Raw genomic sequence first — 22,283 nt, 5'->3', positions numbered from 1 at the left:
AGCCTGGTGCGGTGGCACATTAGTCCCTGCTGGTGTCCTGTTAAGTGCGCTCGTTAACAGGCCCAGGCACAAGGAGCCATATAGCCAAAAAGCTCCTGCTGCAGCAACTTGCAGGCTGGATGCGCTGCCCGCAGCTGGAGTGACCACTCTGCTCTGGCACACCAACCCGTAATGTGGGGCGGGCCCACAGCTCTCAGTTCAGACTCCTGTCCCTCTTGTATGTGAGGGGGGTGGGTACTAGGGGAACCCCCAGCCCACTAAACCTGGCCCAAGAGCAGCACAGGGACTTAAGCCAACATGCAAAAATATTCCATGGGGCTGGGGCCCCTGCAAGGGCAGTTGGCCCCCAGCTTAGTGCCCAGCACAGCATCTTGCATTACTCAGCAGAGGCTGGTGTCCCCTTAACTCATGGCAGAGGCACTGTGCTAGAAGAGTGGGGCGGCACCCAGCTCACCGGGACACAGCGCAAAATATGGTTTTTGGCTACAACCACCCTTGCAGGCCCTGGAAGGGTTCCCAAGCCCCTGGAGCACTCCTTCAGGCACAGCAGAGGGCAGGCAAAGAAGCTGCTGGCAGCCATTCTTGGGCAGGCTCCCACTGACTGTGGCCTCTCACTGCCCTTCCGTTCTTTGGCAAAGGAGCCAGAATTAGCTGCTGCTCTCCCATGGGGCAAGCCTCAGACCCTCCCAACACCCACCAGGGGCCAGGGAGTGGCAGCTGGAGGGGGCTTAAGGGGCTTCTGTGGTGTTTCTTCAGCAGAAGGGGCCTCCCAACCCCTTCTCCACAGGCTGGGTGGCTGTTCCCAAAGCTCTAAGTCCTGCTGTCCTGCCTCAGCTGCCCCTGGCATTGCTGGGTTCCTGCATGAGGCACCTCAGCCAGCAGAACAGGGGCGAGCGCTTTACTTGCTGCATTCCCGCTCTGGCTAGGCTCACTCCATGCATCCCTCACCATCCCTTTGCTTCTCTCCACGCTGCCCCAAGCACCCTCGCTGTACTGGGCACAGATGCCCTTATGCAGAGCGGCGCTTTGCTGCTTTGTCTGGCATGTTATCCTCACACAGGGACGCTAGAGCTACAGCCAGGGCGTGGGGTAAGACCACAGCTGGTGGCAGACAATAGTGTGGGGCAGGGATTCTGACTGAAGCTCTTGGTGGAGTCTAGCTTAGCAGTGGGGCCCACAGTGAAGATACCAAAGGGTGCTAACCCCTGGACTAGACAGCACATAATTAACTGCCCGGGAGAGCACCCATCTCCAAAGGTACCCACCTGCCCCCCCTCTTTCACAGCTGGGGAAGAGACTTGCCCGAGTTTGCCTGCATCAGTGGCAGAGCCAGGAATAGTACCCAGGGTCCTGCCTGCCGGGGCACAGGCTAGGCTGCCTGCTTGTGCGCAGGTAGGGCAGGGCAGGACTGCACTGAGCAGCCGTAAAGACGGTGTTCCCTCACCTTGATGAGAGGGGATCTGGCACTCCTGCGTGGTGTGGACAGGACATTTGGACCCAACACAACCAGGAGCCCTGACCTGAGAAGCAGGAAGGAGGGGAAGCACTGAGAGGCTAAGTAATAAGCACTTTCTAACTCCAGCTTAATGCTGCCCCCTCTCCGTTCCTCTCACCAGCCCTGACAGCCAGCCTTAGCCTCCCTCCATTGCAAAGGTTCTTCCCCCTTGTGCAGTGGGCCCTGGAGACAGGCAAGGGAGGAGGAAAGCTCAGAGCCGTGTAACCTTAATGCAGCCACTCACCTTTCTGCCTTTGCCCTCAGCTGCTGGCACAGTCTGGCTCATGGGTCGCTTGTAAGCACTGGGTAATGCTGAACAGGGGTCAGAGGCAGCCATCCCAAGAGAGGCTCCAGGTGACCCTGCCGTGGGCTTTGGCACCATAGGGCACTCGAGCTGTACGTGGCACCATGGCCCCAGCAGCAGGCTGGGTTGGATTATTGCTCTTGCTGCTGGTCTGGCAGTTGTGGGGATGTTCCTTTGAGACAGGAAAGACTAAAGCTGGAGCCGTACTGCCTCAGCCTTTGAGGAGCAGACAACCCAGGCCATGGGCTGGGCAGAGCGTGCACCACTGCCCTCTTGCAGTGACCCTAGGGCGCAGCCCCACTGTGTGGAATGAGACAGAAAACCTGCCTGGAGATCAGTGGCAAAGCGGGCAGAGGGGACAGAGGAGCAGCAGCTCATACCACCATCAGCACCGTGGGCGTACGCTGCCCTCATGCCCAGGGCTTTGGATCAGAAGGAGCCATGGGGGAGCCCTGGAGGCAGCTGGGCCACACAGACATGCAGCAGATCCCTGTGGTAGGCCATGAGCATTCAAGTTTTCAAGTGGCTCAAGGAAAAGGCTGTGGTATCTGACTGAGGAAGCCACTTCAGAACAGCGAATAATGGTCCAGTTCAGGCAGCCCAACTGCTGTCATCTGGGCCCTCACAGGGGAGGATCCTTCCCCCTGCCTTGGAAACTCTCATGTTGTCAAGTTGGAGACATCCCTTCACTGCACCAGGGAAAGGACTGCAGTGTCCTTAGCAAAGCACCATAGCATTAGGAGCCCACCCCGCCCCAGCACAAAGCCACAGGGAACCCTCCTTAGTTCACAGCATTAAATCCACAGGCAGCCAGTCCTGTGTGCGGAGGGGGGGAGACTTCTGCCCATTTAAATAAATTGAATATTTATGGACCATTTTCCTGCTGGGGAGAATGCAAGACTGACAGGGAATCCAGTGTCTGGACACTAAAGCACAAGAGGGAGGGAGCTCACGGCCTGCCAAGCACAGCTCTGCCTGCAGAGACCTTGGGGCACTCCTTCCCGGGAGGAGGGGAGCCTTCACTATATCTGCCTCGGACCTCGTGAGCCCTGACTCCTGTAGGCCAGTCCCCACTGCCAGAGTTTATGGACCAGCACCAAAGAGGCACAGGGCCTGGCCAAACCCAGCTCGGAGCAGGCCCTGGCTCTGGCTAAGCAGTGCCCCTCTCAGCCTCTTTTGCGGGCCCCAGGCAGGAATCAAGTCCCCAGGCTCCAGGGGCACACACTGCGGCCAACTTACTGTGTCCCCTACAGGGCAGGACAAAGAGTTTGCAAACTTGGATTCTTTTGACATATGAATTCATTTCCATGAGCGCTCCCATCCCTACTGGAGGGCAGGGGGCGCAGAGCACCCTCACTGGCTCCTGGACTCAGGCCTCCCGCGGAGCATTATTGCTCAGGTTGGAGTCTGCAGGCAATGCCTCCGGCCCAGGGCCTCTCCCACGCCAATGGAGCTCAATGCAGCTCCCACCGCAGGTTTCAGGCCCTGGCAGTGGCAGACAGGAATCTTCACAGGAGCCATCGTCATTGCACCTGCGGGCAGGTGTGTGTGGCCCAGGCTACCTGGAGCGTTCTCTGCTGGGCAACAAGCAGCCTCTCCTCGGGCAGCATTCAGACTCAGTAGCCCAGGAACTCGCTCCTTGGACAGCAATTTAAAACCCCACCAATAAAATCCTGTCTCCTCCCCACCCCGACCCGCAGCTGCCCCCGAACAGCGCATGGCAGCAGCACTAATCCTTTCCCATTGCACTCTCCCCACTCCATCCAGAGCCCCTCCGCCTGTCACACCTCGGCAAAAGCCAGGCTGCTCTGCTCCTGCCGCTTCCCACAGCGCCGGGCAATGATGGCCATGTAGAGCATGAGGAGGCCCATCCAGTAGCAGCCGTACAAGATAGCGCCAGAGATGAGGAAGGCCAGGTCCGTCTCACTGAAGAGGTCCTGGCAGTACGCCGTGTAGGCCAGGCCTCCCAGCAGGACAGCGACCCACACAGAAACCGGGATGAGGCCAATGAAGTTGACCACAATGGTTTTGCGGCCAGAGGTGCCCCAACCTGACTTGTTGATGGTGGCGATGGCGAACATTTTGGCTGGCAGGAGGCTGGACATATAGAGCAGGGAGTAGAGGGACATAAAGATCATCTCCGCATTGCCCCGGAGGAAGCAGGCGTAGGTGGCCTTGATGATCCCCACCAGCTGCACAGTCAGGAGGAAGAGAAGGATATTCCAGATGCGGCCACGGTAGAAGAGCTGGATGACCGTGGCAATGAGGAAGAAGGGGAAGAAGCCAGTCACCACGGACTCGTAGGTCATCCAGAGGTGGTGCTTGTGGAACCACAAGGCGTTGTAGAGCCACTCCCTGAAGTAGGACTTGCTCCAGCGAGTCTGCTGATTGAGCCAGCGGAGGTATTTGGTGGGAGTCTCAGTCAGGCACTTAGAACGGGCTGTGTACTTAGTTCTATACCCCAGGCTCAGGACACGGTTGGTGAGGTGTCTGTCATCCCCAAAGCTGCACTTGCTGCCAAGAAACTTCTGATTGTACCAGTCCTCCAGGAACTGCTGCAGGAGGGTGTTACGGTACATGCCCAGGGGGCCACTGATGCACTGGACGCAGCCAAAGTAGGACTGGCAGGCCCGCTCCACGTTGAAGGCCATCCAGTACCGCACGCTGCTCAGGAAGGAGATCCACGAGTCGTACTTGTTGAGGATCTGGGAAGGCAACACACATAAGGAGACACCATTAGTACCTAGCCCTGCAGGGCCTCCCTCCCCAGCCGAGGCAAGGAGAGCAGCATCGCACTGCGGCCCAACGGCTCCCATCCAGCAACACCCTCACCACAGGGCTTGCCATTGCAGGGGAGCCCTGCTGTGAGAGGGTGGCTGAGAGGCCCTTGCCTTCAGAGCGACAGCAGTAGCCAGCTTTTCCTGTGCATGCAGCCAGGCCTGCACAGCAGAGACTAGTGCACAGACAGGCACTATGGCCGTTCTAAGGAGAAATGGGGCTCTCGGAGAGGTGCCTCCAGGACTTCAGCCCTGCTGCCCAGTTATTCAGGGAGCCGGTTCCCTGACTTTCACTAGGCACCTGCCAGCCTCCCACCAGTGAGGGAGGAGCCCCACAGCAGGCAGCAGTATGAGGAGGGCCGAGGGACATTGTCCCTCCCCTCCCCACTGGTTGCGCCTACAGGGTGAGGACAGAGCCTGCACTGCCACGCAGAGCTGCCGCCCCAGGTGTGCCTCACGATCACTGCCAAAGCATGCGGCAGCAGGCTCAGCACAGCGTGCAGGCTGGCTCTGAGCCGCAGTGAAAGCCTTCCTTCCTGGGCTGTTCCCTCTACCCTAGGATTTTAGACAGTCTCTTGCCTTGGCATCCCCAGGCCTGGATATGGCACTGACCCCTCCCTCCCAGCACTAGCACAGGGACTTGCTCCCTGCCCACTCAGCAGCAGCACAGCCAGGCTCACTTTGAACCTGGCACCCAACCTCAGAGGAGCCAAGCGATCCCCCCACCCTACCCCTGGGTGGCCCTGCATTCCCTGGGCTCGGCTGGCTCTGGGATTTCAGGGCAGTCTCATTCAACTCACGCGCCATTGGCTACAACCCTTGGGTTCGAACCTGAACGTCTCCACCCACTGCGCCCACTCGTGGATCCTCCTCTAAAATGCGCAGCATCTCCACCGTGCAGGCTGGATCCAGGACCGTGTCTGAGTCACACACCTACCGAGCAGAGAGAATGTCACGGTCTGCTCGGCCTAAGCCTCTTGCTCCCTTCCACGCATGCCACGGGAGCCCAGCCTCCAACCCTGCATCCACCAAAGCCCGACTCGCTTAGAACTAGACAAAGCACCGCAGAGCAAGCCCGGGGAGAGGCCCATCCTGCCACACACACATTGGGGCCTACAGGGCAGCTCCAGGAGTCCATTCTGAGAGGCTGCATGGGGCATACACAGCCACAGATGGACACAACCTGATTCAGGAGCTCCGGCAGGGGAGCAGCATGGTACTGCCCAAATCACTTTTCTTCCTTGCTCTGAGCTCACAGAACCATGCAGAGCACAGGGGCCCTAGTTCTGAGCCCCAGGCAGGGCTATGCCAGCCACTGAGGGGGGCTGGAGGGAAGAGAGACATGTCTCTATGCTTGGAAGTTGGCAGGGAAGAGGAGTCCGCCGTTAGGGGGCAGGGGTGCACTACGGGGCAGAGGTGAAGGGTCTCACTAAGGAGTTGTAGGGGGAAGATGTCATGAGGTAGTTCTGCTTCCAGGAGCTGAAGTGGCAGTGCCAGAGGAGCAGTAGGGAGACCTGGCACGGTCCAGGCAAAGGCATTTGCTGCAAGGTTAGTGGCTCACAGGGCCCAAAGAGCAAGTGGCCATGGCTGGGGCATGCATCGCCAAGCAGGGCACTGCTCAGTGCCTGCTGGGGAATAGCAGTTCCTGCTTCTGGCAGTGCACAGGAATGCCATGCGCCTTGGCAAAGCTGCTGGCCTGGCAAGGGGAGCACCGAGACGGCCTTTCTCCTCTCGGGGCAAAGCTCCCTCCAGCCATTCTGGCTAATGTCTGAGTCCCAGAACAACGGCAGGCTCCGAGATGCTCAAGACCTCCAAACACCTGTGCAGGGCTTCCTCAATGTACTGACGTCATTTTCTCATGCCCAACACCTTGGTGAGAGCCACCTGCACCCTCCTGGCTCCTCAGCAGTACCTCCCCTCAGCTGCAGCAGAGTCTGACCTGCAAGGGATGCCCCCCCCCACACACACACACAGAAGGGTTGCAGCAGAGTCAGGCCCTCTCTGTACAGCACAGGGGGGTCAGAGCAGGGATCCCATGCTCAGTGCTGGGCAACTCAATGCCAGAAAGAGAGTGACAAACTGAAGGGAGGTCAGAGAAGAGCCAGGAGAGGGATTGGTCCAGTCTCACCTAGCTGGGTGTCTGGCGAGCCTGGGCACATGTCAGCCAGGGGGATTCGCTCATACGGAGATCAGGGAATGCTCCTAATGGGGGCTGTGGAATCATCTCCCACGGGAAGGAAGGGCCTGCTGCCCCAGCCACTGAACACTGGGCTTCACAAAGACCTGGAGCAGAGCCTGGCAGGGAGGGTCTAGGCTAGACGGGCTTTTCCACCTAGGATTCCGTGGCAAGCAGGAAGCCATCCTGAGCTCCACTCCCCTGTGCCACCCGGGTTACAGTCCTGCCCCCATCTAGCCCTGCTCATCCTGCTGTCTCCACCATTCTAGAGTGGCCTGCACATCCGTGCCACTACAGACCTGGTGCATGAACACTGGCTCTCCAGTGCACCTGGCCCTTTGCTAGAGCCTCACAGCCAGGAAAGAGAAGCAGCGATCCCAGGAGCCACAGCCCTCCCCGGGGACGATGGCCCTGCACGCTCCAAGTCCCATTCCTGGAGAGGATGTTGCAAGGCAGGAGTGGGAGGGACCCAATCTGCCTATTTGGCCACTGCCCACTCAGGGCAGGCTGGCCAAGCAAGATCCTCTGTGCACCAGCTGCTCTGGACTTTCTGAACCCAGTGGGAAGGGAGGGCTGCACTCCCCTGTGCTTGGCTAGCCGAAGGGTTTGCAGAGAGAGCTCCAGCACCCTTCGTCCCCAAAGAACCAATTTCTGCCTCTCTGCATGCAGGGCTCCAAGCGTCTCCTGCCCCTGTGAAGACGGACCCAGGATGTGCCCTCACTTTCCTGAGCTGGACTCTGCTGAGCCCCGGGGATGCACTCTGAAGCTGGCTGTCAGTTTAATGGGTTAGCCCCCGGTTGAGTGCTATTCCCCCGGGTGGTTGGGGGAAGGGCGAAGTTGTTATGTGGTACCTGGTGAGGGCATCTCACCTCCTTTCCTTCCCTTAGCTTCTCCCTAACCCTGGCCTAAGGAGCTTGTATATCCCACAGAGGCAAGTTTCACAGGCTCACACCTCATGGCTGCTGCTGAGACTCCAATAGAAAGCAGGAGGGGCAGGAAAATTCAAATCCTGTTCTTGGGAGAGCTCCAGACCAGATCTGCAACCCAAGAGCATCTAAACTCCTGGGCATTTGTCTATTGGACTAAGCCTTTCGAGCCAGGGTTACCCCTCCAATGGCTCACATTAACTACCCTGGGTAACTGAGTTCTCGCTGGGCGGGGGGATCCCCGGGGGGTTTGTACAGAACAGAGCTGGAGAGAGTCCCGCTCAGGAACACACGACCCGCCAGCAGGCAATAACTGTGAGCTGAAGGCACCTACAGAGCAGAGCCCCATGCTCCCTGCAGGCAGCGCCAGGCAGAGGTAGAACGGGCAGTAGGCAGGACAGGACTGAGAGCTGGCAAGGGCTGCACAAAGGAAAGGGACAGGATTGAGGACAGTGACTGTGCTACTGCTGTGTCCCCCCCATGCCCTGAGCAGCCTGGCTGATGCACTGCTGCATACACAGCCACAGAGGGTATTAGCCAGCCCAGCCTCCCTGCTCTTGCACTGTCTGGTAGAGGATCTCAAACACTTTGAGCACAAATGAATCCCACAAGAAGGCTGGGCCTGGGCTGGATCTGAAGAAGGTGGGTATGGAGCCAGGCCCGGGCCCTGCCATGAGTCAGCTGGGAGTGCAGCATCCCAACTATCAGCCTTCGCCACTAACCCTTCCTTGCTCTGGCTCTCCAGTCTGCCTGAGCCAGCCAATCCCCGGTGCATCAGCTGGGACAGATCTCGGCCTAGCCTTGCGTTCCCTCTCACCCAGGCAAGGTACAGCAAAGGCTGTGCTGCCCCTGTCCCGAGGCAGCAGATTCCCCGCCCCAGCCCCTCTCACCTCCCCCTCCTTCCAAGAGATATGAAAGGGTTCCCCACTGGTTAGCGTGAGAGCTGCGTGGAAAGCCTGGCCAGCACAGCATGGTCACTGCTCCTGGTGCCGTGCCCTCCAAGGCAGGAGTGTCACCCCTCTCCCGTGCCGTTCCACCCTCCAGCCGCCCCCAGGAGCTGGCCACCCACCTGGATGTAGTCCACCGAGTCCCCGAGTGCTTGGAAGGCTGTGTACATCACCTCACGCTTCCCCCCCCACTTCTGCAAGATGCAGGAGTAGGTGCTGTTCCGCACCAGCTGCTGGATGTGCCCCATGCTCTCCTGGAGGCTGCTGTCCGTCTCCCCCTCGCCCCTCTCATGGAAGTTGCTCTTCCAGACGTAGCAGCCTGTTTTCTCGGAGCCCAGGATCTCATTGAAGATCTCCAGCATGTAGGTGTCATCCTGGCCATTGCCATCCACCACCATCACCACCTGGAGGTCGGGGAAGGAGATGCGCTTCACGGAGTGCAGGCATTTCTTCAGGTAGTCGGGATCCTCCTGGTAGGCAGCGATGCAGAGCGCCACGGAGCGCTGCAACTTCAGGGGCCGCCCCTCAAGCCGCATGTGACGGTGCTCCAGGAAGGCAAAGAGGCTCTGGATGAAGAGGTGCAGGCCCAGGATGGCACCATACAGGCCGAAGGAGAGGTAGTGCTTCTCGGTGTGGATGAACTGGTAGCCAGTGATGTAGGCTGCAAGGATGCCTCCCAGCACCACCAAGGCGAAGAGGCTGGTACCAAAAACACGAAGGGCCGTGGTGAAGCTCACTGGCATCTGTCCAAAGAGAAGGGACCAGAGGCTATGTTAGGGGTGCAACACAAAGCCCACAGGGCAGGCTGAGGTCAGGACAGCAACGCCACAGAAGCAATGGTGCTGCCCTGGGGGGCCCCAAGCAACCCTTCCTCCAGTCACCCAGCTGGCAGAGCAGGGGGCCTTCCTTCTGGCAGCATGCCAAATGGCAGGGGTCACTCGGGTACTGAAGGCAGGACCAGGGAAGGGTGCTACAGAAGGAGAGGGGGTCCCATTCCCAGCCAGCTCCAGCTAGGATGAAGCAACAGTCCAGAGCCCTGGGCCAGCCTGAAGTGCATTGGAGACTTCGTACACCCCTTCAGGCCAATGAGGATTGCCGAGTCAGCCCCCCACTGCCCTCCAGGTTGCAGAGAAGGGCCTGCCATCGCTCAGTGCCTCGCTGAGCTGGCAAGCCCTTTGCAGCAGCCTCTGTCTGCGCTCTGGAAAGCACCATGCACACGGCTGTCGCCACACCCAGGGCTGCACTGTTCGAACACACAGGACACGCACTCACTTTCCCCGTAGTGAAGGAGCCGGGGTCAGTTCTAGCAGCTGCGAGAAGTGCTGGCTAACCACCTCTGCAGGGATCCCACCCCTGTGAGATTGCCTAGTAGGTTATGTGGGAGTCACTTCCCAGAGACCTTCAGCTCTGAGCCACCCAGGAGCAGTTCATAGCCAGCCACTCACACAACCAAACACCAAGTGCTACTGCATCTGTGGCTTTTTCTCCTGTTTCACAACCCACGCTGCAAGTGACCTGTCAAGGGGAGAGAGAGGTTGGCTACTCTCCCTAGAGTTTCTGTATGTGAATCCCAGCCAGTCTCAGGTCTCCTCAAAACTAGTGCTAAAAATCCAAGCATCTTCTTCCCAGAAGTGGCCAAAGACTTGTCACAAAGTCAGGCTCTGACTGGACACTGGCTCTGTATACAGGAACCAAGCTGGCCCACAGCGTTTCAAATGCAGGAGGAAAGGTTTATTACACACACACACACACACACACACACACACACACACACACACACAGTTGTGTCTGTTACCCCAGCCAGATACCCACTTATTGTGCGCTGTTGCTGGCCATTCAAAGGCAGGCCCTTGGAACACTCCTCTCTGCAGGGTGCAAAATCCTGTCACCCAGCAGCCAGAAAACTCCCACACAATTTGAACACAGGCTTCAGATTCTGGACCCTCAGGGCCAAACACTTCAGACAGCTGAGTGTGTGACTGCTTGATGGTGCATGACACAGGGACTGCGCAAGTGTGCAAAAGTGCATAGGCAGCCATTTGTACAAGCAATCGCAGCAACTGCTCACCCAAGTCAGACACTCCTCAGACCTGCAGCAGAGGAAGAGGTCTGTCCCGTGCCATCCCTAGTGGGGAGGGGCTGGGCTGTCAGTCCTTTTCCTGATCTAATGCAGTTCCCCTGCTCCATCCATGCCCCCTACAACGGGGAAGAGTTGCCTTCCCCAGCCAGCCAGATTATGTTCTGTTCCTCCGGGACGGGCCCAGCCAAGGGAACAGGTGGAGCCAGACAGCCTCACTCTGCTCTCAGTCCTTCAGGTGCAGCCTCCTTACACTCAGCAGCAGCGCACCGGCTCGTAGGGGTCTTGTGAGACCAGCCACAAGGCTGCTGGCCACAACAGAGGCCTGGAAGAGGGAGGTTCCCAGGGACACAGAGACCCCGTCACCCAGTGGTGGTTGGGAGCAGGACACAGGGTCTGACTCTCACCTGGAGGATTTGTTTCCTCTGCTCCTTTCTGAGCACTGTTATTGGAACAAATCCCAAAGCTTAGTACAAAGCCAGCATTATGGAGGGATTTGGCCCCATATCCTGGGGCCACAGGCCTGCTTGCATTTGGCTTTGCACTTGCACTGGCCATCCCCAGCTACCAAGCTGTGTCAGAGGGACGAGGAAGCTCAGCAGCCAGAGACACTCCTTTGGGCCCCCAAGCTACAGGAAACCAGAGCCCCCAAAAGCTTGGACGGGGCTGCAGACAGTGGTCTCACCCCAGGGAGCCAATCACCAGTGGGAAAGCACAGAGCCATGTTTCCGCAGGAGGAAGAGCTGGAGACTTGGCCAACAGCCTTTCATTCCTAGTCACACAGGTGAGCGAGGCTCTCCGATAACAGAGGGTGTACGAGGGGGGGAGCCAGAGGGGTTGCTGCAGAGCTGCCAACAGCCATGCAGGCTATGGTACCTGGAGCCTTTCCAGCTGATATCCAGGCTCCTCCCCAGAAGCCTGCACACCCAGACTGCTGGGTGCCAGGCCCCGCCGGAGCAGAGCTGGGCTTTGCTGAAGGGCATGAAGGATGCCTTCGTCCCACTCCCAGCTGACCCCACAGCAGGACAGACTGTATGCCATCGGCATTCACTTGTACCCATGGCACCGACAGACCAGCCAGGTGCTCACTGCCCTTACAGAGGTCCTCGGTCTTGAGTGTGTGTGTGTGTGGGAGATAAATACAGGGAGTCCCTGTCTGCTTAGCAATCCCACTCCTAAGAGGAGTCTCTGCCCCTGGGAAGGGGCCAGTCAGCACCTGGCCTGCATGGGCTTACAGGAGAGGAATCACTGACCCTCCCACCCAGCTCCAAGCCCTCTCCTGCCAATAGCACTTCACAGCTGTCCCAGCACCCTGGGTCAGGCAAATCCCTGTGTGCGAGGGGTAGGGACCCACTAGCGCTGCGGGCCTGTTTCTGCCCCAGGTGCGAGGTGCTGGAAGGCACAGGCTAACCTGCTGGGTGGAGCAGGCAGGTCCCAGCCAGGAAGGCTCTCAGATAGTCCCTCCCACTGGCCCACAACCCAATCTGCCCTCGGCTCCCCCCCCCCAAGCCAAGCCAAGCCAAGCCAAGCCAAGCAGGTTCTGTCTTAGTGCCCCCACTTGCTCTCCCATGGGCAGCAGGCCCTGGCTGGGCAGGCACTCTCTTCTCTTGGGTCTAGGGAAGAGGCTGCTAGGTGCAGCCAGCTCCATGGCTTTAGAGGTCCCTGCAGCACATTGGCTTGTGCTCTCTCCAGCCTGGCTGGTGGTGTCCCGTGAGACGCAGGGAACATGCAGGTTGCAAGGCGGCCAGGTTGGGGCTCTCTGTTCCTCCACCTACCTGTCGCCCTGGGCTCCGGGCCATGTGCCAGGCAAGGAGGAGGCTCGAGGCAGAAGCTGGGCAACACAAACCACCAGCTTCGGGGTATCAGGGCCTGAAACCCAGGGTAAGGGAGGCTGGATGGCCCCTGTGAGCATCAGCCCAGCACTAGCTGGCATGGCCCCAGTGCACTCCAGGGAGCGCTGGAGGGCCCAGTCCTCTGCCCCCAGGGCTGCACGGATCTGGGCAGGGCTGATTGACAGGGGAGCAGACAGTCATTCCGGGGGGCAGGCTCAGCTCGGTTCTCTTGGCGGGCAGCGCACCAGGGAGAGCCCGGAGGAGGGTTTCGGGGGAGGGCCCCCCGGGATGTGCAGCGCCCTGCGACCAGCCCCCGCCTGCTCGCCACCCTGCGAGGCAGGCCCCGGCTCTCACCGCCAGTCCCCTCCCCGGGGGAGCTCTGCAAAGCCGGGCCGAGAGGCTGCCCCGGCTGGCCCAGATACCCCAGGGACCGGAGAAAGGAGACGGGCTGGGGCCGGCAGGACCCCGGAGCAGCCTGCGGGACTGGAGGGGGCCCAGGCGCCTCTCACCCTGCAGTGCGGCAGCTCGGGCCGCAGCTCCGGAGCCCCCGGCCGGCTCCCCGCGCTCCGCCAGCCCGGGGTGGGGGGGCAGGAACTGGCGATCCCCGCCCCGCTCACCGTGCCGCCGGCTCGCCGCCTCCCGCGCCGCTCTGAGCCCGACCCGGCGCCCTCGAGCCGCCTTTAAAGGAGCGGCTGAGCCGGCACCTCCCGCAGCCCCCGGGGGCTCCGCCTGCCCGGCCGGGGGAGGCCCCCGAGGCCGGCCGGGGGAGCCCCTCTCGCGCGCCCCCGGCACCGCTGGGCCTGCAGGGTCCAGCCAAACCAGCGGCCCGGGGACCCCCGGCTCCGACCAGGAACCGCCGGCGGAGCCCAACAGGCTCGTCCCAGCCCAGCCCAGCCCCAGGTCAGCCAGGCGGGGCTTGTGCCCGGGCCGGGTTCTGCCCCTGCCCCGGGACCCAGCAAGTCACCGATCCCCTCTGCCTCAGTACCCCCGGCGCTGGCCCCAAGCTCCCCGCCTGCAGCGCCAGGGAAGGGCTCGCACGGATGCAGGATGAAGCTGGTTTCCCAGCCAGCCGAGGGGGTACCTGAGCGCCCGCCAGAGGCCCCTCGGGGCTGGGCCGTTCAGGTCTGGGGGCTGAGGAGGGGGCGGCGCCCAGGCCAGCAGGAGGGAGCTGGGACGGGGAGGAACATGGTTACCTCCACGCCGGAGTGAGACCTGGAGCTGCCTGCCGTTCTGTTTCTCGTAGCCACATGCAGGCTCCGCTCCGGAGCAGCCCCGGAGGTTACAGACCGTTGCTGGCTTGGGCCAAGTCCTCCTGGCTCCTGGGCCCGAGCAGGGTGGCGGAGGCAGCCGGGGTGCCTGGGCTGTTCATCCCCTGAGCACAGCACCCAGACTAGAAAGTGGCTTTCACCTCCCACGCGAGTGAAGTGCAGGGAGCCAGGTTCTTGGCACGCAGCCTCGGCTCCTGGAGGCACAAAGTGAACCGCCCCAGAGCCAGGTGTGTGAGGGGAAGTTACAGAGATAAGCGAGCACCGGGCCCTGCACCGCTTCCAGCTCTTGGATTAGTGTCGCCTTCCATGAGCCTCTCAAACTCTGACCCTTGGGGCTGAAATTCTCCAGGGCTGGGCTCGGCCAGCCCCGGCTGTCGAGAACTGGCAGCAGAACCAGTTCATCCTTTTGGGGCAGGAGAGGGGAAGGAGCCCCCTTTGGTGCCCGTGCTTTACCACCACCCCAGCACTCTTTGGGGCCCCTCCAGAGGGGGGAGGGGTCCATGGGGGTGCCTGTGAAATCAACGATTTGCACCTGTCAAAGTCCAGTGCATGAGCAGTGGCAGAATTCAAGGACAAACACATTAGGGCGTGTCAGAGCTGTGACTGGAGCAGATGTAGCCATGGCTGGAAGCTAACACGTGTAGGCCCTGGCTACACGACCAGCCAGCAAGGGTTTTAAGGACAGATTATGCTGGGAGATGACACTTTCTGACCTCTGCTGCTAAACCAGAGCAGGGCTTTAGGGGACCTGGCCAGCTGGGAGAATAAAATCACTACAAAAGCCAGACAGAAAAGAACCCTGCAAAGGCCTGTGTGCTCCCCCGAGGGTGCTGGGGGTCTTCCCTAGGGAGGGGTAGGAGCCTCTCTCCTGCTCCCTGCTGGAATTTCATTGGGTTTGACCAGAACCTTGGGCAGACTGAGGCTCCACGCACTGCCCCTGCCCCCCGTACGGTGCAGAGGGGATGGATCCCTCTCCTCTGACCAGGCAGTTGGAGCCTCCTGCATGCGAGAGCTGGAGGTGCAGGTGGACGGTGACGGGTTTCACTTTGTACCAAGCATCGGACTGGAATTCCCGGGGGTGGCAGTTTAACTGACCCATCTGATTGTCCCATTTTACATGAGTCTAGCAGGACTGGCACAGCGGGTGGTTTCCTCTGGCTGAAGTCCCCCAAGGATTAGTCAAAATCCACACTGGAAAGTCCCTGCTCTGGCTGCCAGCGCAGCACCTGGAGCAAACTGCTCCCTGGGGTGTTGACTTCACTGCCATCCCTGGGAAGGAGGATAAGTCTCCTGCCTGGAACGTTGGTGTGGAGGGGTGCAGCTTGTTCAGAAGGACAAACATGGGAAAGGGGGGGGCTGCATTACATGCCAAGAACATATACCCTGTTTTGAGGTCTGGGTGAGAGGCAGAGCAGGTGACAGGCTCTGGGTGAAGAAATAGGGGTGACGGCAGTAGGGACCCAATTAGTAAGAGGTGGGTGAGGCATTTCTAGCACAAACAGAAATATCCCAAACACAAGAACTAGTAGTTGGGGCACTTGCCCTGCCCAGACATCTGCTGGAAATATAATACAGCAAAACACAAACTGCCCAATAAGTTCTTGGAATGTCCTAGGGCTAACAACTGGTTTCAGAAGGGGCAGGATGTAACCAGGGGGACCGTCATTTTAGACTTGATCCTGACCAACAGGGAGGCAGTGGTAGTGAGTCTGAAGGTTGAAGGCAATTTGGGTGAAAATGACCATGAAATGACAGATGTCACGAGTCTAAGGAAGGTGTGAGAGCAGAATAAGGACAGTGGATTACAAAAACACACACTTTAACCAACTCAGAGAACTGGTAGGTGAGGTCCCATGGGAAGAAAATCAAAATGAAAAGGAATTCCAGAGAGCTGGCAGTTTCTCAGAGACAGTATTACAGGTGCAACAACCAACTCTCCCACTGCAAAGAAAAGGCAGGAAGACTAGTCAGAGGCCAGTCTGGCTGCATCAGGAGCTCTTGAATGACCTGAAAACCAAAAAGGGATCTACAGGAAGTGGAAACATGGACAAATTGCTAAGGAGGAGCACATACAAAACCCAACAGCACAAGCATGTAGGGAGAACATGAGTTACCCCAGCAAGAGGCATAAAAGGCAAGGAGAGCTACTAATGGACGACCTCAAGATGCCTGAGGTGTTTACTGCCTATTTTGCTTCAGTCTTCCCTAAAAAGGTAAATTGTGATCAGATACTTAACACAATTAATATTAATAACAAGGGGGAAGGAACACAAGCTAACATAGAAAGAACAGGATAAAGACTATTTAGATGAGTTAGATGTATTGAAATCAGCAGAGCCTGATGAAATTCATCCTAGGTATTGAAGGAACTAGCTGAAGAAACCTTTGCGCTATTAGCAAGTATTTTTGAGAGCTCACGGAGGACAAGAGAGGTCCCAGAGGACTGGAGAAGGGCAAACACAGAACCTGTCTTTAAAAGGGGGAACAAAGAGGACCCCGAGAATTATAGACCAGTCAGCCTAACTTCAATGCCTGGAACAATACTGGGACAAATGATGAATCAAACACTTGGTAAATATTAGGGCTGTCAATTAATCACAATTAACTCACATGATTAAAAAAATTAATTGTGATTAATCTCACTGTTAAACAATAGAAACCAATTGAAATGTATTAAATATTTTTGGATTTTTTTCTACATTTTCAAATATACTGATTTCTATTCCAACACAGAATACAAAGTGTACAGTGCTCACTTTATATTATTTGTATTGCAAATATTTGCACTGTAAAAATGATAAACAAAAGAAACAGTATTTTTCAGTTCCCCTCAGACAAGTACTGTAGTGCAATCTCTTTATTGTGAAAGTGCAACTTACAAATAGATTTTTTTGTTACATAATTGCACTCCATAAAAAAACAATATACAACTTTAGAGCCTACAAGTCCGCTCAGTCCTACTTCTTGTTCAGCCAAACGCCAAGGGAAACAAGTTTGTTTACATTTATGGCAGAAGCTGCCCACTTCTTATTTACAATGTCACCTGACTGCTGCTTTTAATGTCACCTGAAAGTGAGAACAGGCGTTCTCATGGCACTTTTGTCGCTGGCGTTGCAAGATATTTATATGCCAAATATCCTAAACATTTGTATGCCCCTTCACGCTTCAGCCACCATTCTGGAGGACATGCTTCCATGCTGATGAGGTTAGTTAAAAAAATAGTGCATTCATTAAATTTGTGACTGAACTCCTTGGGGGAGAACTGTACATCCCCTGCTCTGTTTTACCCATATTCTGCCATTATTTCATGATATAGCCGTCTCAGATGATGACCTAGCTCGTTCTTTGATTTACAAACTGTCACTGCAGATTCCACAAAACACAAAGAAGGTAGCAATGTGAGATTTCTAAAAGTAGCTACAACACTCAACCCAAGGTTTAAGAATCTGAAGTGCCTTCCAAAATCTGAGAGGGAGGAGGTGTGGAGCATGCTCTCAGAAGTCTTAAAAGAACAACGCTCCAGTGCAGAAACTACAGAACCCAACCACCAAACAAACAAACAAAACCCCCAACCTTCTGCTGGTAGCATCTGACTCAGATGATGAAAATGAACATGCGTTGGTCTGCACTGCTTTGGTTCATTAACGAGCAGAACCCGTGTCATGGTATAATTCCCCACTCTGAACCTTAGCGTCCAAAAGATGGGGTACCAGCATGAATTCCTCTAAGCTCAATTACCAGCTTAGAACCTGTAGCGCTGCCATCAACCAGGAATTCCAGTGCCTGGTACACTCTGGCCCCCCAAAACCTTGCCCGGGGACCCCCAAGACCCAGTCCCTCTGGATCTTAACACAAGGGAAGTAAACCCTTTCCCTCACCGTTGCCTCTCCCAGGCTTCCCCTCCATGGGTTACCCTGGAAGATCACTGTGATTCAAACTCCTTGAATCTTGAAACAGAGAGGAAAATGCACCTTCCCCCCTCCTTCTCTCTCCCCCTCCCAGATTCTCCCTGAGACAATAATCCTAACACAGAGAGAAATTAGCCTCTCTCTCCCCCTTCCCTCCCTTCTCCCCACCAATTCCCTGGTGGATCCAGACCCCGTTGCCTGGGGTCTCACCAGAATAAAAAAACCAATCAGGTTCTTAAACAAGAAAAGCTTTTAATTAAAGAGAGAAAAAACAGTAAAAATTATCTTTGTAAATTTAAGATGGAATATGTTACAGGGTCTTTCAGCTATAGACACTGGGAATACCCTCCCAGCCTAAGTATACAAGTACAAATTAAGATCCTTTCAGCAAAATACACATTTGAACTCCTCCCAGCCAATTACACATTTGCAAATAAAGAAAACAACCATAAGCCTAACTCGCTTTATCTATCTAGTACTCACTAGTCTGAACTTACAAGAGCCTGTATCGGAGAGATTGGAGAGAAACCTGGTTGCATGTCTGGTCCCTCTGAGCCCCCCGAGTGAACAACCACCAAAACTAACAGAGCACACACAAACTTCCCTCCCTCAAGATTTGAAAGTATCCTGTCCCCTGATTGGTCCTCAGGTCAGGTGACAGCCAGGCTCACTGTTCTTGTTAACCCTTTCCAGGCAAGAGATATGAAGCACTTCTGTTCTATTAACTCTTAACTATCTGTTTATGACAACCCATCATCAGCATGGGAGCATGTCCCCTGGAATGGTGGTTGAAACATAAAGGGACATATGATAGCACATCTGGCACATAAATACGTTGCCACGCTGGTTACAAAAGTGCCATGCAAACACCTGTTCTCACTTTCAGGTGACATTGTAAGCAAGAAGCAGGCAGCATTATCTTGTTTGTCTGAACAATTGGCTGAAGTAGGACTGAGTGGACTTGTAGGCTCTAAAGTTTTATATTGTTTTATTTTTGAATGCAGTTTTTTTTGTACATGATTCAACATTTGTAAGTTCAGCTTTTGTGATACAGAGATTGCACTACAGTACTTTGTAAAAGGTGAACTGAAAAATACTATTTCTTTTGTTTTTTACTGTGCAAACATTCATACTAAAAATAAATAGAAAGTGAGCACTGTACACTTTGTATTCTGTGTTGTAATCAAAATTAATATATTTGAAAATGTAGAAAACATCCAAAAATATTTAAATCACTGGTATTCTATTATTGTTTAACAATGTGATTAATCGTGCAATTAATCATGATTTTTTTTAAATTGCTTGACAGCCCCAGTAAATATCTAGAGGATCATAATGTGATAATGAATAGCCAGCATGGATTTGTCAGGAGCAAATCATGCCAGACCAACTCATTTCCTTCTTTGACAGGATTCCTGATGTAGTGGATAGAGGGGAAGCTGCAGACATGATGGATCTTGATTTCAGTGAGGTTTTTGACATAGTCCCCCAGGACATTCTCATAAGCAAATTAGGGAAATGTGGTCTAGATGAAATGACTATAAATGGAGTGTAGAACTGGCTGGAAAATCGTACTCCAAGAGTAACTGTCAGTGGTTCACTGTCAAATGGGGGGATGTATCTACATGGGTCCCACAAGCATCTGTCCAGGCTCATCTTCATTAATTATTTGGATAATGGAGCGTACAGTGTGCTTAAAAAATCTGCAGATAACACCGAGCTGGGAGGGTTGTAAGCACTCTGCAGAACAGGATTAGAATTCAAAAGGAGCTTGCTCCATTGGAGAATTGGTCTGAAATCATCAAGATGAAATTCAGCACAGGAAAGTGCTGTACAATTGCATAACTACCAACTGGGAATAACTAGCTAGGCGGCAGCGCTGCAGACAAGGCTCTGGAAGTTAGAGTGGATCACAAAATGAATATGGCAACAGTGCAATGGTACTGGGACAAAGACTAATATTGTTCTGGCGTATATTACTGGAGTGTCACACGTGAAAACCGGGAGGTCATTGTCCTGCTCTACTTGGCACTGGTGCAGCCTCAGCTGGAGTCCAGAGTCCAACTGTGGGCACTGCGCTTTGGGAAAGATGGGCACAAATTGGAGAGAGGCCACAGAGCCACCAACATGGCAATAGAAGGTTTAGGCAGCCTGACCCGTGAGGAAAAAAAAAACTGGGCTTATTTCGTCTTGAGAAAAGATTGAGGGGGACCTAGTAGCAGTTTTCGGATCTGTGAAGGGCAGTTATGAAGAGGACGGGGATCAATCGTTCTTCATGTTCACTGAAGGTGGAACAACACGTGATGGGCTTAACCTGCAGCAAGGGAGACTGAGCTTAGATACTAGGAAGCCCTTTCTATGTACAAGCGTCCAATGGAGGTTGTCGAATCCCCGTCATTAGAGGCCTGTAAGCTCAGGTTGGACAAACCTGTCTGGTCCTGCCAGTGCCAACGGCTGGCTGAGCCCTCCTGAGCGCCTTTTCGAGGGTTCTGTGATTCAGGACAATGGGCCTTGGGGTGCCCTCAGCAGAGGATGTTGACGCATGACTATGGCACCAAGGACGTGCCCAGATTGAATAACATCCTGGTGCACACACCAGTTCTCTAGCCCTCGACACACCTCCACCTACCTCCTCCTCCTGGCCAGTCAGGGCCACCAGAACCAACCTCTCCTGCTGCCTCTCACTGATTTGCTGTTGGGATCATTGAAGAAGAGGTGAGATTTCCCCAGCAACAGTGGATTTCAGCTCCAGGGGCAGCAGCAAGGGAATGGGCACGTTGGGTTTGTTCTGGGTGAAAGCTCAGCTCTCCCCGGGGCAGCAGCCTCCAGGAGAGAGAGATGGGGTTGCCTGGCTAACCACTGCAGCCCCACAGCCAAGGGGCCTGGCTCAGTCACAGCCCTGGGCTAGGGCGGATGTCAGACTTGCCAGCTTGACTCCCATTTCCAGCAGACCAGCCCGGCAGGTGACTGTCTAGGCACTTCCCTCCGGTGCTGGCACCAGGCAGCATTGCCAGCACTCTGGTGCTGGGCTTGTGTTGTGTGTGCTTGCAGCCCCACCTGCCTGAGCACTGCTGGGGCACTGAACAGTGAAGCCCCTCCTCATTCTGAGATACAAAGGGTTAAAAAATCCCTCCCCCCCCTCCAATTACCAGCAGCTGCTATTTTTCACAGGCTTCCCCCCACCTTGCCACTTGCACAAAGCCAGAGTCCAGCCCTGGCAGAGCTAGGCGCCCAGTCCAGTCCCCTAGAGCCCCGGACGGGGAGCGGCAACCAGCCTACCACAGGGAGTGGGAAAAGGCCGGGGCCAAGCTCCATCTCCCAGTTCTGCCACTGGCTGGCCAGGTCTTGGCGAGTCCCAAGCCTGTCGGAGCCCAGGTGCAGGGAGCTGAATTCTTTGGGAAGCGCGTTGAGAGGGAAGGCACCAGAGCAAGGCCTAGTAACGAGCGTCCTGGCCTCAAGGCCCAGACCCTCCAGGGAGCCGGGGCGGGGGGTTCTGTGGCCCAGCTGCCGCCTGCAGAAGCTGCTGGGTCTGACCTTCAGACACTGCACTCAGGAGCAAAGCCCTTGAGGAGACCGCGAGCATTGGCCATGCAGGTGGATGCAAGCAGCAGGAATTCTGCACTGCAGGCCCCCCCGCCCTATCTCCTGCAGCAGGCCTGCCCTCGCACGGGATCCAGGGAGAGCAAAGCCTGAGAGCTGCCTGAAGAAATGCCTCCCTTGGGCAAGTCCTTGGAGCCCCTGGGCAGCTGCACCTAGTGCTGGCGGGATGCACCTGTTACCATCCAGCGGCTCTGGGCCCAGTATGAGCAGGGGGTCGAGCAGTTTGCTGAGCCGCCCGTGTGCATGGGACAGAAATCAGCCAAGACCCCTCTGCCACGCCCCTCTCATGCCCCTGCAGCCAGGTTTGGCGTCTAGCGGCAACAAGGGAGTGTTTAGAAGAAAGCCAAGGTTTGAAAGCCCCTGCTCCATTGTGTGTCTGCTTAAAGCTGCCGGGGTCAGGGGAGAAGGGCAGGGAGTTCTCACTGCCTCTGCTTTGGGAAAGCAGGGCAAAGGCAGCGTCGCCTGGTGTGAGAACTGGGCACGGTGAGGTGCAGGGGGCCGGGGGGCGCGTGCGCACACACGCACAATATCTAGTAACCTTTATGCTCCTTCCCAGGTAACGTTTAAACAGGTGCAGACAAACATGGCCCATTTGTTGTAAAAATCGCAGCACTGCAGCTTCTTACCTTTTGATGCAAACGCTGCTCGCAGACACCTCACCTTTCTTCCCTTCCTGTGGCTCTCTGCAGAAGCACTTCCCAAGGTATAAATAAAATTTCCGTCTCCTCCTGCACAGAAATCGCCTTGTTTGCACAGGGAGAATTGCAGCCAGAAGCCCAGAAAACATTAAAAGAGACTTTTCATTCAAAAATCTTCCCCTGGTGTGATCCCCAGGCGGAGGCAGAGCTCAGACATAAACATCGCAGGACAGACAATTCACCAAAGAAGTGGCCTCTGCCCAGCCAAAGCTGCAGGCCAGCAGAGCCTGGTGTAAGCTGGAGAGGGAAAGAGGGCTGGGAAAACCTACTCGTGG

The 22,283-nt window shown here is 56.1% G+C and overlaps 1 protein-coding gene across 2 annotated transcripts in view; it reads right to left on the bottom strand.

Annotated features, from left to right (window-relative positions):
• HAS3 (hyaluronan synthase 3) overlaps positions 1–22,024 on the bottom strand; it is a 33,517-nt gene extending 11,493 nt beyond the window's left edge. The window contains exons 1-4 of one of the 2 annotated variants that reach the window (XM_030581302.1): positions 21,937–22,024; positions 8,748–9,368; positions 5,408–5,509; positions 239–4,504 (exon numbers count right to left, since the gene is read on the bottom strand). In XM_030581302.1, coding sequence (XP_030437162.1) covers positions 3,581–4,504; positions 5,408–5,509; positions 8,748–9,368 — 1,647 coding nt within the window. In that variant the 5' untranslated portion in view covers positions 21,937–22,024 and the 3' untranslated portion in view covers positions 239–3,580. Of the gene's footprint in view, positions 1–238; positions 4,505–5,407; positions 5,510–8,747; positions 9,369–13,727; positions 16,180–21,936 lie in introns of those variants that run through there. The other variant, XM_030581303.1, reaches the window with a different exon arrangement.
• Positions 22,025–22,283: the final 259 nt, after the last annotated feature.

The sequence above is a fragment of the Gopherus evgoodei genome, chromosome 12 (assembly GCF_007399415.2).
Source record: "Gopherus evgoodei ecotype Sinaloan lineage chromosome 12, rGopEvg1_v1.p, whole genome shotgun sequence".
Taxonomy (NCBI): domain Eukaryota; kingdom Metazoa; phylum Chordata; order Testudines; family Testudinidae; genus Gopherus; species Gopherus evgoodei.
The sequence above is the reverse complement of the archived record's forward strand: the minus strand, read 5'-3'. Positions and strand labels throughout refer to the sequence as shown.